Genomic DNA, 16,949 nt, shown 5'->3' with positions numbered 1-16,949 from the left:
TTTTTAGTGAAACTGTTTGTTTGAGCTCTGACTCTTAACTTTATAAAGCGGGCTGAATTTGCTGAACACATCTCTTTTCTCATTCTCATATTCTAAAAGTTCCGCAGTGGATTATCACTGAGATGAAAGGAAAAATTCCCCAGCTGAACCACACAGCTGCATTTTAATATATGGCGTAAAGACTTTGTCACCAAATATGACAGTTTGACATTATGAACACAGACTGAGACTGAGATTTATTCAGATGGAAATAATATTCGATCTATTATAGTACAGACTTTCCCTTTAAGAGCACCCACAGGCTCTTGGGTTTCCTTGCGACTAATAAGAAGGTGGCAAAAAGAGAAAACCGAACCCCCGGAGAAAATTTTACGACTTTTACGTCAATTGCAACTTGGCAACATAAAGATACAGACTTCCGCAGGAAAACCTTCAAAATAAAATTTTCCCACGCCGTATATATTAATAAATGAAACGCTGTGTCTTAGAATTTAGTGGAAATTCGTGATTTGAGTGGATTTCCACGTAGAATATCGCTATATCATGATAAATACGAGGCTGAATGACTATCAAAACACAAATAGTTTCTTTTTTAAATTTCAAATAAGATGCTTTCCGGTACGAGTTCATTCCATCAGTCGAGCTTGATTATTAAACTTCAAGCTGTTTCGATTCGGAAAAGCGACTCGCCGCTCGAGTCGCAATCAGAGAGGAGAGAGGCACGACGGGAGAGAACAACCTGATCCAGCGGATGAACGAGCGTGCGAGCGCCCGGAGGAGGAACAGACACGCAGCCAAGCACGAGACATAAAAGAGCCGCTATTAACGAGAAACGCGCTCGGGTTTTGCAGTGAGATAAACGCGCTGGGATAAGAATATTCTGACTTTTATTTTACAGCAGAGTCCAGAGAATTACGCGCGACGCGCAAGTCCAAGGTGAACCAACTTTTACGCACGGACCTTTGGAGATGTGGGGCTCAAAATGTTACCATGAAGTTGCATCATTGTTACATTTAACTGCAGTTTTGGAGCGAGAACTTGCGATTTAATCAGTTTTACTGGATTTTTTTTTCTTATCCAGAAAGTGGACGAATCGAACACCTTGGCACACGCGCACGAATCTTTTTATCTGCATATTTGGAGGACGTTATTTGGACTGTCTTTTGCATTACATGCTGATATAACAGAAACTGTGTAGCTGCATGTTTTGTTGTTTCCCAACACCCGGCGTTACGCACTTACCCTTGACGTCTCCCGAGTTTTCTAAAAAAGCGGTATGGACAGAGTCAGACGTCTAGCCTGCGCGTGAGTCACCGTGAGCAAACATTTGGACAAGCGGCGCTTGTAGGCAGTGACACATTTTGGGATATTTAACAGTGCGTGCTTTGCACCAGAGGTCAGCACACAACACCGGGAGGACGCTCGGTGCAGCCGGGGGATTGGACACCGAAGTGCTAAATGCCCAGCCGGTCGCTTGCGGCTCCTCTGGCTGGGCGGAAACATGAGGTCCTGGGTCCTGGTGCTGCTGCTGGCTGCGCTTTTGGCGGCCCGTCTCCAGCTCGGCAGCGCTGAGGTAAGACTGTGGGACTTGCTGGTAAATATTTACGAGAGGACACAGGTTAAGAATCAATATAGTCGCACTGTTGATTTAAGGATGATGGAGGTAGTAAGACCGAGGTGATCTGTCTTGAAAAGCAACCACAACAAAATTAATTTTGATTTGAGATTGGTATTTTATATTTGTAGCAAAACTTTTGTCCGCTTTTTTTTAATTTAAAGGCTTAAACATTATGTCTGCGTGGGAAAAATGGTTGGCTTTAGGGTCACCCGTGAGACATCCAGGACACACTGAGAAGCCTGCAAAAGGTCATGAGTTTGAAACCATTAGCACGTAGATGTTTTGGATGGGACTGGCAGGGATATCTTTCTTATTCTGATCGTTACTAACCTGAGAATACAGTTTTCCAAAGGTAGGATTTAATATCAGTGAAATAACAGTCAACACGGTTGTGAGTTCATGTTCAGACTCTGATATGTCACATAGTGAGCCAACGTGAATTCTTGACTTGTGAGTAAGTGTTTGACATATATTACTCCCTGAGGTGATTCTGCGAACGGTTGGTGGATGTTTCCTGTTACACATTATGGGCCAAGTAAAAGAGAAAATGTAAAGTTTGTGTGTTTATATGGGTGAACCTGTGCACGAGTCTGTTCAATAATCTCTGTGTGCCTCTGCAGCTTGTGCATTATCTGCTTCTCTCTCTGTCACGTTTTGAGAAGGTCATATTCCCGATGTATTGAGCGTAACAGTGCCACAGAGAGAGCGGGGAAGCCAGGTTGAGGGTGGGCCTTGGCTAGTGGCCCAGCATCAGGAGTTATACCAGTCTAAAGAGCTGGAGCCAAAATCCATCCATCAACATAGCTGTTGTTTTTGTTGTCATGACAAATACACCAAGGACCTCTGTCGCCACACCTTTAAAATCATCTTTCTATGGAATTGATTCTTTAAGGATTCCCATTTTTCCAGCTGCTATGTATATCTCTGCGAACAGAAATGCATAGTTGGCCAAATAAAGACTGTACATGTATAATTACAGTAAAAAAAAAAAACCAAACATAATGTGTAAATACCTTATACATATGTAGTAGTTGTTTGGACTTGGTGTGGACCACTTTAGCACATAATCATGATCACAAGAATATTTAACCAGCTGGGACTTCCCCTTACGAGATGGTGCACAAGTGTTTCGCAGTGTCATTCATTTGTTTGCCTGGAGCCCTGGAAAAAAATAATTCACATCTAAATCACAAAAAAATGTTGGCACCTTCTAAACACCCCCGTGAGTGTTATTTGAGTAAGGTCAAGCTACATTTTTAGCTCTGCTTAAACTCAACGATTAAGTTGATACAAGAAATATAGTGTCACAGTTAACATGCCAAAAGATCTAGCCCAGTGTTGCATGAATGTCACACTTAGTCGTGTTAACACTTCTATTCAGGATAGCCTCCTACATGGTTAGCTCTGTCCAAGGCAACTCAGTACATGCATATATGCAGTATATACATTGTTTGCGTTGTAACACCGTCGAGGTGAATGAAAGTGTGACTAGACCTTAGTTGACCTGAAATTTTGTGTGATCTCCTTTTTACCAATCTTAGGTTCTCTTCCTCAAAACCACATCATCCTGTAAGGGTTGGAACTAACAAATGGAGTCTTCCTTTATACACTTAGAACATTTACTCTGAATAAACGAAGGCTTCAGTGTTGCACAGTTCACCTTTGACAGTGTGCTACTGCTTCAGAGGTTCAGTAACTTCACTGTGTTGAACCCAAGTATGGTGTGAGTTAGATTTGTGGCCCCTAGATTGTAGGCCAGCACACTTGGGTTAATTAGCATTATGAATTTACTTGTTAAGTCAGTGTATCTCTCAGTGTTTGGCCCACTCGTTGCAAAATGAAGTCTTTGGCTGTCTTAGTTTGGTCACATCTATTGGTGGAAAACACTTCAATCACACGGAGGTAATCCAGCTACATCGTGACATTGCAGGTTGATGTTATCAGTTAAACCCCAAATCTTTATTTTAATTTATGTGGCAAGAACTGTTTTTTCTGCCTGCTGTTAAAGGGTAATGCAGTCAAACTGTCACTTCTTTTGCATCATCATGCATCAAACAGGTACAAGTGTGAATGCACACACAGAGTTGTAACATTTCATTTTTAAAAAATCCATTTAAATGGAACTGGAGTCAAATACACAAAAGCCCCCACGCATCAGGTCAGACCTTAATTCTTTCATCTTCTGCTGTTCAAATCACAGATGCTGATTGGTGGCTGCTGAACAGGTTGTTGTCTGACTATTGTCTCTGCGGGCGAGCGGGGATGATTTGCTGCTGCTGCCTGTCGGCTTGATCCATTTTACATAAGAACAACAACTAATCTGCCAGGGATTTCATGGACTTTGTGTCCCGTGTAGCGGTGTGTGTATTTCTGTGGTGTGTGTGCACATCTGGATACGTGACCGGGCGTAGCTGTGTATGTGTTAGCGGACATATGTGCTTGTGTTTTTTTGTATTTGTGTGTACTGCAGAGGGGTTATGCCTCTGAGTGAGTGCATGTGTGTCAAATAGAAAAAGTGCAGTGGCACATAAGAGTATTTGTTTGTAAGCCTGTGCAGTTCATTTTTAGAGAAAAGTCAGTCTTATGTAATGCAGAATGAAAATGAAAAACAATGGAAATATTGTAGACTGTATATAAAAGATGGCAGTAGCCACTGCGATACCGCCGTTGTTTTGTGGGCTACCATTGGAGGGTCCAGCTCTAATATAGTTTAGTTTACTTTTGCAGTATTTTTTAATTTTGTGATGCTTTCTTAAGTTACAGTGTTTTGACCTCTCAGGGCCACCGTAATAATAATAATATATTGATCCCTGTGGGGAAATGCCTCTCTGCATTTCACACAGTGAAGCAATGGGCAGCCACCAATCTAGCACCCAGGGAGCAATGTGCAGGGACAGTACCTTACTCAGGGATAACTCAGGGTAGCCGTGCAGTGGATTTGAATCCCTGACCTTCTGATCATGAGGCCACTGCTCTACCTACTGAGCAATCCCATAAAGATAATAAAGAAGTTAATAAAATAGCAGTCAGGCTTTTACTTTGAAACAGGTTACTAGCCCCTTACATAGTGAAGATTTATCCTGAGTGGTTGAAGTCTATTATTATTTTTATTATTTTTTATCATTAATTCAACTCTATTTGGAGTGAAATGTTTGAAATTGCTTGGGCAAAACTGTCAGGCCAAAATCCAAACAAGACTGCTGAGACAAAGAGAAGCAGCAGCTCACAAGTGAGGAGCTGAGAGGAAAGACGATCTCTCAATTTTGTTTGACAAGTGACTAAATGGCTAATTAAGTTATTATTTCCACCTTTTGGTTACTGTGCAAATAATGTGTGTGTAGAACTCCCTTGAGTTTTCAGTGCGGTTTGATTAATTTATTACGCAACGTGCAAACACAAGATTCACTTAAAAGCCGCCAAATTATAGAAGTGGCACTTGCTGTAATGATCAGACTTGTGTAGCTGCAGTCACTTTGTTCACATCTCCTCCTCCTTCTTATTCTTCCCATCTCAGCTCATCTCTTCTCCCGCCCGTCCGCTCCCCCTTGTCCTCATGTTGGCTCCCCATCCATCATCCGTACCCTCATCTCTGCAGTCATGGTTGGATTGTGTGTGTGTGGGTGTGTGTGTGTGTGTTGGGTGGCGGTCATGATCTTTGTATTCAGCTTGTTTGTATATTTGTGCATAAGTGAGAGAGTTCCCACTGTTGTCTTCAAGTCTATCAGTTTATTTAGTAGTAAGTTGGCAGTCTGCCTCATCTTTGATAAAAGGAGGCATGTGTTGTGATACCACGGTGTGATTATGAGTCAGTAGTGACAGATATAGATTTGCTGTTATTTTGTGTTTATTTTTTTCCAGGGTCTGTGCTTCTGATTCCGTGTGTGTGTGTGTGTGTGTGTGTGTGTGTGTGTGTGTGTGAGAGAGCAGTCAGCTGGCCCCATAATTACATTCCATTACACTTCGCCTTTCTCCTCAAACATTCCATGCAAGCTCTTTGCCTTCCAGGCTTCCTCACAGGCCCCATGCAGTGTGTTATCACGAATGTGTGTATGACCTCCTCGCAGACCGTGACATCCTATATATGCTTATTTTAACCCATAAGCTCAGCCACACACACTCAGCAGAAAATAGATTTGTATAAGCCAGGATATTTAATTTATTGTGCTGAGCGATTTGAGCGATTTTCTGCTCAAACCACTGTTTTTAACTTGTCCTCTCATTCGTGTTCCTTATTTTTATAACCAGGGGGTTGTTGCATGTCCAAGTGAGAAACTATTCCCTGTCTCACTGCTCAGCTCTCTAATTTCTCTGTGAGTGTTTGTGCCTGCATGTGTTTGTGTGCATTTGCAATTAGCACTAGGGCTGTAATGAGAGCTTCTTGCATAGGGGAAACAGCCTGTGTGAGTGCAAGTTTGTGGCAGTGCTCGCTGGACAAATTTGGCAGACAGTTAAGTGGTTAAGCATCTGTACATAAACGGGAAAAGAGGGGGCGAGGTTGTGTGTGTAAGAGACTGTGAGTATGTGTATGTGTGTTTGCTTAACTAGGTCAGCCAGTGGCTCGTGAAAGTCATCCAGGTGTCCTGAGCCATCAACGCCCACAAAGCAGACAGAAGGAGACAAAAGAACAGAAAGCTAGTCGGGGAAATGAACGTATAGGAGGCTATGAAATGATGATAAAAGAAATCATTCTGGATCAGACAGCGGATAGACTTTAAACAGGTGATCATCCTAAGGAAAACATTGATTTTAATTTTAATTCAGTTGTATTTATATAATGCCAAATCACAACATTAGTCACCTCAGGGAGCTTTATATTGTAAAGACCCTACAATAATACAGACAAAGCCCCCTTTTATGAAGCACTTGGTGACAGTGGGAAGGAAAAACTCCTTTTTAACAGGAAGAAGCATGTTGCAGATCCCAGCTCAGAGAGGGGAAGGGGTGAGGAGAAGGAGATGTTACACTGACTAATTTATTTATTCTTAGAGTGTATACAGTCATATCTGTCAGCTCATCTGAGAGACAGTGTTGGTATATTCATGACAAACGGGGAGTCTGTTTGGCAACAAAGAAGCAAACAAATAAAAACCACAGTGATCACTGAGCCTACTGTCATCAGGTAGTTTGAGAGGGAGCTAGGCCACTACACTGCCTCTTAGCTTTGTTTTGAAGCTTTAGAAAATCTTGTCCACTGATGGTAGGCTTGGATTTGGCTAATTGCAGGTTCAGCAGTCCAGCACGGCCTTACCTGGGAGGGTAGGGTTTCAATTGCTTGTTAAGTCTGTACTGACTTATATTTAGCCTGCATGAAGCACATGTAAAACATGTAACGGCTAAGAAGGTGGAAGATGGAGATGGAAGGTTCTTTATTGTGATGGTAGATATGGACTGATTCTTGTGTGGTGCTCTTCTACTCTTTTATACAACGTCTCTCATAAACACACACAATCATATAAGGATTGCTTGTCTGTGTCCAAGTGCTTTCTATCAAACGTTCACACTCCGGTGAACAACTCAGGATTCAGTATCTTGCGTAAGGATACTTTAGCACGTTGACTGGAGGAGCCAGTCGAGCCACCAACCTTCTAATTAACAGATGAGCTGCTCTGCCTCTTCTAGATGTCTGCAGCATTAACATAGCTTTTCCAGACTTACAGCTTGCAAATCAAATATAATCAGAGTGAAGATCTGAATCTTTGCACTTGTGTGTGTGGAAAAACCTAACACGGGTGCTCCTAACAACATTAATGATGCTTCTGCTCAATTTAGGTGCAGAATTGTAACTGAAAACGGCTGCTTTGAAATATAGAAAGGAATAAAGCAGAGAGGGTGCACACTGATGATGCCCCTCGAGTGCACCTCATCAGAAAGATCGGTTTACTGTTAAAATCACAAGAAACATCTCAAGTTTGGCGACCTTTGCATTTGCGAATAAGCTTCACAAAACCATAGGAGACACGTTGAGCAATTGGACAGTAAATCTGTAAAGACACAAGTCTGGTTTTACATAAAACTCATCTGACTAGCTGTGTCAGGAGAGATCCTGATCGTGATGACTGCTGCAGTTGAAGTGTTCACGGGAGATAAAACGGATAATATAAACACGTTTACGGCCACACATTTTTTCATCATCATTAAAGAGACCGTATCTACTTCGCTGCTTTCATTTTCCCGTCTCTCTCTGAGAGTTATCCACATGATCGTAACACTGCCTGATTTGTTTTGGCATTTTTCTGGCATGTGACACTATGAAGTGTTATTCCAACTGCTTGGAGATAGCGCGAACTTAGAGCCAACCACAGCAAAATGTGCCAATGACTTTTGAGTCATCCGCCTTTGATCTCGATAAAGAAACCACAAGGGTCTGCCCTTAAAAACAGCGACGCTGAATCCATAATGAAATCGTGCAGTACTTTTCATTAAAACTTCATTCATTAATACATGACTTCTCTCTCTCTCTCTATTTTTTTTATTTTTTTCGAGTAATAATGAGATTTCTTGCATAACTTAAAGGATATTTTTCATTCCTTTTTGTGTTGTTTTACAACACAAACTTCATGGTTTAGGCTGGTGGACTGCAACTGAACTAAAAGAACAAAAATGGTCAGGATTGATTCAGAGAAAAGGGGAAAAAGTCCTTGTGGGTAAACGGCCAAGGAGGGAGCAACAAACACCAATCACAACCATCATTTCCTTTGATGGAGGAAGCGAAAGTGGAGCAAATTTCAACTGGAGATCAAGGACTGAGATATTGTACGCCAGCCCTCGTGTCTCTCTCAATCCGCCAGCGCACAATTCTGTCTAGTTGTGTAACTGTTGTGATACATTTGCAACTGTCTTCTGCTGTTTCATGCACGTCGATCCTCTTCCTCATTTCGCATTGTGAAAAATAATCACCCAAATTAATCGAAGATCCGAACTCTTTAAAACACAGCGAGCCCGTGTATTCATGGTGTATATGTGTGGTGCTGTTTTCCCATGAATGCATTCTTTCCTCTACAAAGAGGACACTCCCTGCCTCCTGTGTAAAATAATAACTGTGCCACAGTTCAGGGTCAGGCTCTTGGACTTGAAACCCAGACTAGACCTGCATTTCCTTCCCAAACAAGACATGCAGCTAATTGCAATTCAAGATTGACCTTAGCCCTCAAACAGCCAATATAGTTCTTGTGCTGGTGTTGGAGTCGTGCAGGTTTTGTGACAAGGCATTTGACACCAGCTTTGTTTCACTAGCAAAATATCCACGCTGCTAATTGAGAAGGAAAAAAAGGGCAGTTTAGGTTTGACTTGCAGAGCTATCTCCTGATAGGCAAACATGCAAAGTGAGAAAAAACTGCCTTAAAGCAGATATCATAGTTTGTTTACAGATCCTGGGGAGTACTTCTTTATATAACTTTATATGAACATATGAAGCACCATTTCCCTTACTTAAACATGCCTCAACCTTTAGCAAAGTATGTGACAAGAAGGACGATGTATTTGGTGTGGAAGTCCTGATTTGGGACACACATCAGTTAAGTTTCCCATGATGCACTGAGTGTTTCTTCTTGACTCACCTCTTTTCATTCTCCGTGAGTTTATACACTACTCTGCATTTAGTCATTAGTTTTTTATCATTCATTTCTGGCTCTCTTCCACATGGTTCTGCCAGAGGTTTCTTCCTGTTAAAAGAGATTTTTTCCTTCCCACTGTCACAAGGTGCCTGCTCACTCTGGGGTTATCTGTTGTTGGGGTTTCATCTCTGTTTTGGGTATTGAATTGAACAGGATGCAATGTCACTTTGATTAGCGGCTTGGTAATCTTGCGTATCAAAGTCACTTTGAGAAAGATGCTGAAATTCAAAAACCTCCATGTATCCATGTGTGTTCTATTTGCCGTAGGGCTTACCTCACAATAGAAGTTGTTTCCAAGCAAATTATTATGATTTACTACAAATGCTTGTGTTTGTCTCAACAGGGCGATCCACTCCCTTCATCTCTGGTCGACCTGGTGAGGAACTCTCCCATCTCCTCTGTGGAAGACCTGAAGCTACTTCTGCAGGAGGAGACCGATGCAATAGGTACTAATGACCACAACGCACACATGCACACACGCACACACGCACACACGCACATATACAGAAAGTAATAAGACTGACGTGGAGGAGGTAAGCATTTGGGTGTACCCACAGAACAGTTTGATGACAAGAGGAAAGATGGGAGGAGAGAGTAGCAGTGACCTTGTGTGTTTGACAAACTGAAAAGGAGAGAGAGAGAGAGAGAGAGAGAGAGAGAGAGAGAAAGAAAAGCCTTCAACACAAGGTCACTACATTGTTCTCCTGCTCTGGATTCCTCTCTTGGTTTTGAGTTATGGATGTTTGTATAACAGGCACAGACCTCCCCCCGCTATGCCTGCACCCTCAAACAGAGTCCAAACTAAGTTGTCCACAAATGCGCACCAGCGGGTGATTAAAAAATTAATTATAGTCTTACCCTTTAGAGGACTCAAGTCACAGATACATATATTAATAGACAGACTTTTGATCATAATGCATAAATAAAACAGTGACATAACGTCAACCACAGAGAGGAACCAGCAATGGGAAGGATGCTCAGAAACAGGACACGAGGAAGTGACTCAAAGTTTGTTTTTATGGCAGATCAAACTATTTTTTCCCTTTTTTGGATGAAGCCAGTTATTTTTTGAGTTTTAGTTTTATCAAGATTCTGAGATGACAAAGTACGAATGACTCATTTTACTGCCTTTTTTTCTTCTTTTTTTAAGCAATGCCAATGTTCAAATTTAATTGTTCAGCATCTTAAATTCTATCATGACTCAGTGGATGTTGGAACTCTGCTTCAGGTCTATCTTATTTAAGTTTGCTTTGTTCCAAACTTGAATCACTGAATTTTTCTCTGGTACTACTGAATGGTTAACGTTTGGGCTTTTCCCTGCACAAATAGGTTACAAAAGTTGTTTGACATCTTCAAAATGAGTGACGTAAGCCTGAGCTGTACTTTGTATTTAGTGCAAATTATCCATTAAACTTTTATTGTGTATTGATAAATACAATACACAATAATAAACAATAATGCTGTGTTTAAAATCAATGAGGCAAAGAGTTGAACAGTTGAAGAGTTGACTGCTTTATGATGTGAAACTGGTGTAAACACCATCATGTGAAATGCTATTGTTACCATTCTTTTTGTTAGCTAAAATGCTAGCAAAGCTAGTACTGTTACTGTTAGCATTTAGGCACATGTTCATTAGCATTATGCTATGCTCAGAAATATATTTTTCTCAGTTTTGCATTTTCCATTTTCTCTGCAGAAGAGTTTCTTGTTATCGCTGTGTAAATATATGTACTCACTTTAATAAAAACATGAAAGTCTTGGCCCTCAGAAAGAGATTTAACATGAAATAAAATGCTATCAGAATTAGCAGAATGAGCTACACAGCCTGCTGATTAGCCAGCTAGCAAAAATTAAATGAGTCAGATATTAATATATGAATGAGGACGACAAGATTCAGCTCTCCAATCCAATTAGAAACAGACAAATATTCAGATAAAATGAGAAATTAGCCTCTGAGAACCTAACGATCTGCTCTCTGTCTGAACCAGGCAATTAATTTGTGCTGCCAAATAGCACTTCATACATTAATGTACTGCACGTAGACACACGGAGTAGCCACATGCAATCTATACCCAGGGATATAATTAGGGCTTAGAGGGTAGAGTGTGAAATGACGACATATGTGAGAGTGCAAACATACGCTCACAGTTCCATGCATGAGCTATATTTAACTGCTCATATCTCGCCTCAACAGTATTCTTGACAGCAGCGAGACAAATTGTAGCAGAAAATAGCCTAATTGTTTTAGTGGAGGAAAAAAATGGCTTCCTTTGTGTAGTGAACAATGAGTTTAGCTAAAAACTGCCCTAACGGACTTGCATGTTACAGGGTTTCTGTTGCCTGTGAAAGTGCTTGCTTAATTTTACCCAAGACTGCTATTAAGTTCACTGCTAACTTTCATCCTTTGATCCCCTCTCCTTTCTTCTTTTGCAGAAGAGGAAGAGGACGTGCATGATATTATCCCAAAAGGCACCCATGGTCGCTACATTAGAAGTCTTGGTAAGTTTCTGCATCTACCTTTTATCCCTCAAAATCATTTATTTATTTTTTTTTATTTTTTTTAACCTCGTATGCTAGTTCTACTATAACTCACAAATTCATCCATGCCTTTGCCTCTCTTCTCTCCTAACAGTGGAGGCGCAGCCAGCCCAGCAGGCGGCCTGTAAAGTGCGAACAGAGGTGATGGAAGTAACGAGGTCTATGCTAGATCGCCGCAATGCCAACTTCTTATTGTGGCCGCCATGTGTGGAGGTGCAGCGGTGTTCAGGTTGCTGCAACAGTCCACGGATGGAGTGTGTCCCTATAGTCACCTCCACCAGATACCTACAGGTATGCAGATCATGCAGCTCCCATTAATGACTTCAGGGAGTAACTGAGAGTCACAAGTGGTTAATATTGTCTAATATATGGTTTTGGATGCACATTTACAGAATTATATAACATATTAGCCAGTTTAAAGGAGTACAAAGGCTAAAAGCTAGCCTAAGGTCTGAGTTGTGATTTTTATTTGATTGCCTGAAGTGACTTAGACTGACATTGTTAATTTATTTGCAACCTGAGTCTATGCATGACGCTTAAAGAACAGGTAAATCAACATTTTTTTCTTTTTAAAAAGAGAAAACAAGTCTTGACTAGGATCCATCAAATAGCCTGGAAATGCTAACGTGTCTGAAAGTGTCAACAGCAATTAGAGCTCTTTGCTACTCATTCAAAAACTTCCTCATTAAAAATACAGAGATAATTTCACAGTTTAGTTCTGTATTTCTGATTTTTTTAAAATCACAATCAGTTGTGCTAATTTTGTGATCTTTTTCCACCTTTTTTATGCCAGGTGATAAAGATTCAGTACATTAACAAGAAGCCCCATTATGAAAAACCCATCATCCCAGTGGAAGATCACGTCAGCTGCAGGTGCCAGAGCCTGTCCTCCTTTTCCTCCTCATCTGTTCCCTCTAACCCCATTCCTCCTCCACCTCCCCCACAACAGCCGCCACTGTCCTCCCACGTTCCCCGGCTCGTTCAGCCCCCTTCACCCAAGACTCAGACCTCCAAGGCTGACCTCCATCGCCACGATGACCTAAAGTACAACCAGCAGCATTACGGTCCTGAAGAGCGTGAGCCGGCGGTGAGGCAGTGGCAGCATGGCAGTTACACCCAGCTTGTACACTGGACCCAGCCCAGGGTGCATCAGATACCCCAGCCTGGGTTGCCCAGGCCGGTCAGCAGCTGGCCATCTGAAGCGAGGGCGGAGCACAGTGTCATGGGAAGTACACAGCAAGTGGGGCACGGTAGTGGGTTTGAAGGGAGCAGGGAGGAAAGTGGTGTGCATACATCACACAGTGGGGGCCAAGTGCATCATCCCGATCACGCAAAGAGGCAGCAACAGTTATTAGAGCATCAGCAAAGGCATCAGCATCATCAGCATCATCATCATCATCATCATCATCATCATCAGTCACCTCCACAGCAGTACAACCACGGAGCAACGGAGGACCGAGAGCTGAGAACGCAGTATCACCTCGACACTCCCCAGTCAGACAGTGCCTCACCCCCTGCCAGCCAAACCGAGCCACCCAAATTTGAAGAAACCTCCACCCTTCCATTAACAACCATTCAGAAAGACTTTGTGACCAGCCAAAAAAGTATAGAGGTCACAAATCACAAACAGGCTGAGACTGAAACAGCCAGTCAAAAAGAAGGGAACGAGAGGGAGGAAAGTGGCTCAGCTAACAGCGGGGACTCGGCCACCACAGAGCTGGCCAATCAGGGGAAGAAAAAAGACTCTAATGTGACCGGTGAGGACGGTCGCTTAACAGAGGCAGAAAGGAGGCAGAAACTTCTGGAGCTGGTACAGAGAGAACCGAGTGAGCAGACTCATCTACATCCGCTTCATCCTCACCAGAGACCAAAGCCAACTACATTTAAAACAGGTACTGTTCAAATATGTGTGTGTGTGTGTGTGTGTGTGTGTGTGTGTGTGTGTGTGTGTGTGTGTGTGTGTGTGTCTGTGTGTCTGTGTGTGTGTGTCTGTGTGTCTGTGTGTGTGTGTGTGTGTGTGTGTGTGTGTGTGTGTGTGTGTCTGTGTGTCTGTGTATAAACAGCATTTTTGAAAACTGAATTAAAAAACCAAATTGTTTTTTTTAATACATTTTTAAGTGGAAGGTGTGAAAAGCAAACTCACTGCTGGACAGATTTTTGGATACACACCACCACCCTGGATGTGTGGATTGTACTCAGTGTTAACAATCATTTTAGTTTTTACTGGAAAGACATATCTTGGTGGCCAGTGCTCTGTTTTTTCATATTTCGCACCTTTAAGGAACGTGGTCAGGATCCACATTAAAATCTAGCCGGCTCTTTCTTTACTCGTGTTCCACTGCTCCAGCAAGTTGCATGCAATTTGACAGTCAAGCAAACAAATGCCACCTGTCACACAACTCCACTGTAAGTTTTACCTCGTGCGCGTTCCCAGGCAGGAAGCAGCTCAGAGTACATGTATGACTGAACAACATGGCCACATGTGTCCTGCCATTCTTCCTCAATCCCCTGAGAGCTCTGCAGTCAGAAGGCTGAACTTCTGACTGTGGGAAAACCTGCAGGCAGCCACAGGCTTTGTTACACAGGCTTCAAAGTTATCTGGTGCCCTGCAGGGTACAATTGGAGCCACTGCACAATTTCTATACCATGTGTTAATTCTTTGCTTCACTTACTTGTGCAAGAAAAGGTTCTGTGTTCAAACTTGGCCAAACAACTGCAGAAAAAAGTTGACTCATTCTGTTTCTACTGCCTGTTTTATCTCTTCCAGCTTCCTCTACGGCGGCTCCCATTTCGCCTTCAGCCCGTAAAGCTCCGTTTCGTCCCGCTTCACCACGCCGCAGGAGGAAGAACCGCAAACGCATCAGCAAAGCAGCCATTAGAGCTATGATCATGTAAACCTGCGAGGTAAGATCAAGGAGACAGACAGGGTTAAGGGTTAAGAGAGAGGTGAATATAAAGCTTTGTAGAAGGGACAATATTGTTTAACGTGAGGGTGGTAATCTGTGCACTGGTACTTGGAAGTCTTAAATGGAAGCTGAATGGATGCTGGGATCGCTGATAAAATAATTGAGCCATTGTCTGTGAAGGTTCTCAGTCATCCAGGTCATCGTAGTCTAAGGAGCTTGGAAAGAAAAGCGTCTGGACTTCTTTAAATGGCTTGAAGACATTTCACCTCTCATCCGAGAAGCTTCTTCGGTTCTAGGGTCAAATGGTGGAGAGACCCAGATTTAACCCCTGTGGGAGTATCCCCCCTTAGCTCATGTGATTAGGTAGAGGATCATTAGGGGGTCCTATTCCCCCTCCTGGGGGAATACTCCCACAGGGGTTAAATCTGGGTCTCTCCACCATTTGACCCTAGAACTGAAGAAGCTTCTCGGATGAAACGTGAAACGTCTTCAAGACTAATTGAGCCATTATTTTAATTACTAGTGTTAATATTTTGTTCGATAAAACGCTAAATGTAAAAATTCTGAAATCCATCTGCCACTGCTGGGTTCTGTCAGTAATTAGTAATACAGGAATTTGTCCATATTTAGTCTTCAGAGTTTTGTGGCAGCCAGCATTTAAATTCAAGATTCAAGATTCAAGTATTACATTTCGCTGCGTGTTATACTTGTATAACTATGCATGTGACGAATAAAGAATCTTGAATCAGCAGCAGGCTTCAAAAGCTAATACGCAGAAACAACAAAACATAAATTTGGTAAAAGTAAGGGCAAACCTATTATGTAGGGATATGCAACATACCCTGTAACCCAAGGGTTATTAGGTAAATATTATATCAGTGTAGACAAAAAGCTGACAGTGAACGTATGTGACTTATCCGACTTTTCTTTTGCCTTTCTAACAGGAAGATTTCAGCCAGAAACATTGCTCCAAAGGAATGTGGAAACACCAGAAGAATGGGTTTCTTAAACGTTGGACAGTCCGGACTGTGTGGACAGAGCTGAGGGTGCAAACAGTGCTGCTGTTTTCAATGGACGGCTTCACACGGAGTCACCTGCTCCAGAGATGCCGCGGCCCATCCAGCGTTAAGGATTTTATAAAAGTGCAATCATATGAACTCTGTGGACCAGAGGGTGTTTGACACACTGGATTTTATTTGGTTGAACCACAAGTCCAGCTGATCTGGACTGATGAGTGGAAGTGTGTGAGGTGCTGAAACAGAGTCGACTCTTTTTGCAGTTTGCAGCCATTGATTGGCGACTGTAACACCTTTCACTTCAACTTTGTGGTTCATCAGATGGAGAACCCGACTTGGACTTGGAAGTTAAGTGTTTGGGTCTCGATTTGAGACTGGAGACGTGGAGAACTGGATTTTTACACTGGGGTGATAACTGGAAACTGCAGAGTGCAGCTCAGGCCTCAATGCCAAACCTTACTCTTATCCTAAAATGTCTAAAGTTATCTAACACTGGAGTAGCCGTACACTGACCATACAACACTGACTTTAGAGAAGTGCTCTACCGTGTACTGTAGCTAAATATACTGGAAAATATCGATAACCTGCTCATTTTGTACTACTGCCAGATCAAAATGGAATGGAATAACAGCTAAATGCCTGCTTAGATAACCTGCTATGAATATCCACATTAAAGCAAGTCTTAAAGACCTGGCCTGTTAGAGATCGCTGTGAGCCAGTTATAGCCAACACTGTATTGTATAAATGCTTTTAGAAAATGATCTCCACGGGGAAAAAAAGAAAAACTTTATTTCTTAACTTATTTAAAAAAAGGGGGGATGTGAAATCCTCTGGTTCTCAAGTGTAATTATTGTTGTTTCAGATTATAATTATTGGTTGTACAACTGTTACTGTAATGAATGTTATTTTTAATATAAAATAAAAATATTGAATGAATATTTTGTTTTCACTTGACTGTTCATGCATGCATGAGTCTCTAAATGGAGGTGAACGCATGCCTAATACAAGTGCACGTTCACGTGCATGTTCAGCTGTGTGCATGCGCCAATAAATCAGACCGAACCGATAATCCTCACCCTATGACTGCACGTCCTGCAGCTCTGTCATGCAAAGCAAGGTAGGGGTCAGCAGAAATGTCTGGTTGCTATAGCAACTCATGGACGGCCATGTCAACAGAGGAGTATCGTATGGTGAAAGAGAGACGAGGGAGGGAGGGTGTCAGTGCAGGAATGGCCAGAAGATGAACGACAAGGGAGGG

The 16,949-nt window shown here is 42.2% G+C and overlaps 1 protein-coding gene across 1 annotated transcript; it reads left to right on the top strand.

Annotated features, from left to right (window-relative positions):
- The first annotated feature begins 685 nt into the window (after positions 1-685).
- pdgfba (platelet-derived growth factor beta polypeptide a) lies at positions 686-16,627 on the top strand. The gene is made up of 7 exons (XM_026171808.1): positions 686-1,573; positions 9,575-9,677; positions 11,665-11,730; positions 11,864-12,060; positions 12,563-13,661; positions 14,537-14,673; positions 15,620-16,627. Exons 1-6 carry the CDS (start codon positions 1,502-1,504, stop codon positions 14,662-14,664), a joined length of 1,665 nt encoding a protein of 554 aa, XP_026027593.1. The 5' UTR covers positions 686-1,501; the 3' UTR covers positions 14,665-14,673; positions 15,620-16,627.
- Positions 16,628-16,949: the final 322 nt, after the last annotated feature.

Source organism: Astatotilapia calliptera, chromosome 6 (genome assembly GCF_900246225.1).
Source record: "Astatotilapia calliptera chromosome 6, fAstCal1.2, whole genome shotgun sequence".
Taxonomy (NCBI): Eukaryota; Metazoa; Chordata; class Actinopteri; order Cichliformes; family Cichlidae; genus Astatotilapia; species Astatotilapia calliptera.
Note: the sequence above shows the minus strand (reverse complement) of the source record. Positions and strands in the feature narration are given on the sequence as shown.

Coding starts and splice junctions, on each gene's coding strand:
- pdgfba (XM_026171808.1), top strand. CDS start 1,502: ATGAGGTCCTGGGTCCTGGTGCTGCTGCTGGCTGCGCTTTTGGCGGCC. Junction 9,678..11,664: donor GGAGGAGACCGATGCAATAG/GTACTAATGACC, acceptor CTTCTTTTGCAG/AAGAGGAAGAGGACGTGCAT. Junction 12,061..12,562: donor CCTCCACCAGATACCTACAG/GTATGCAGATCA, acceptor TTTTTATGCCAG/GTGATAAAGATTCAGTACAT.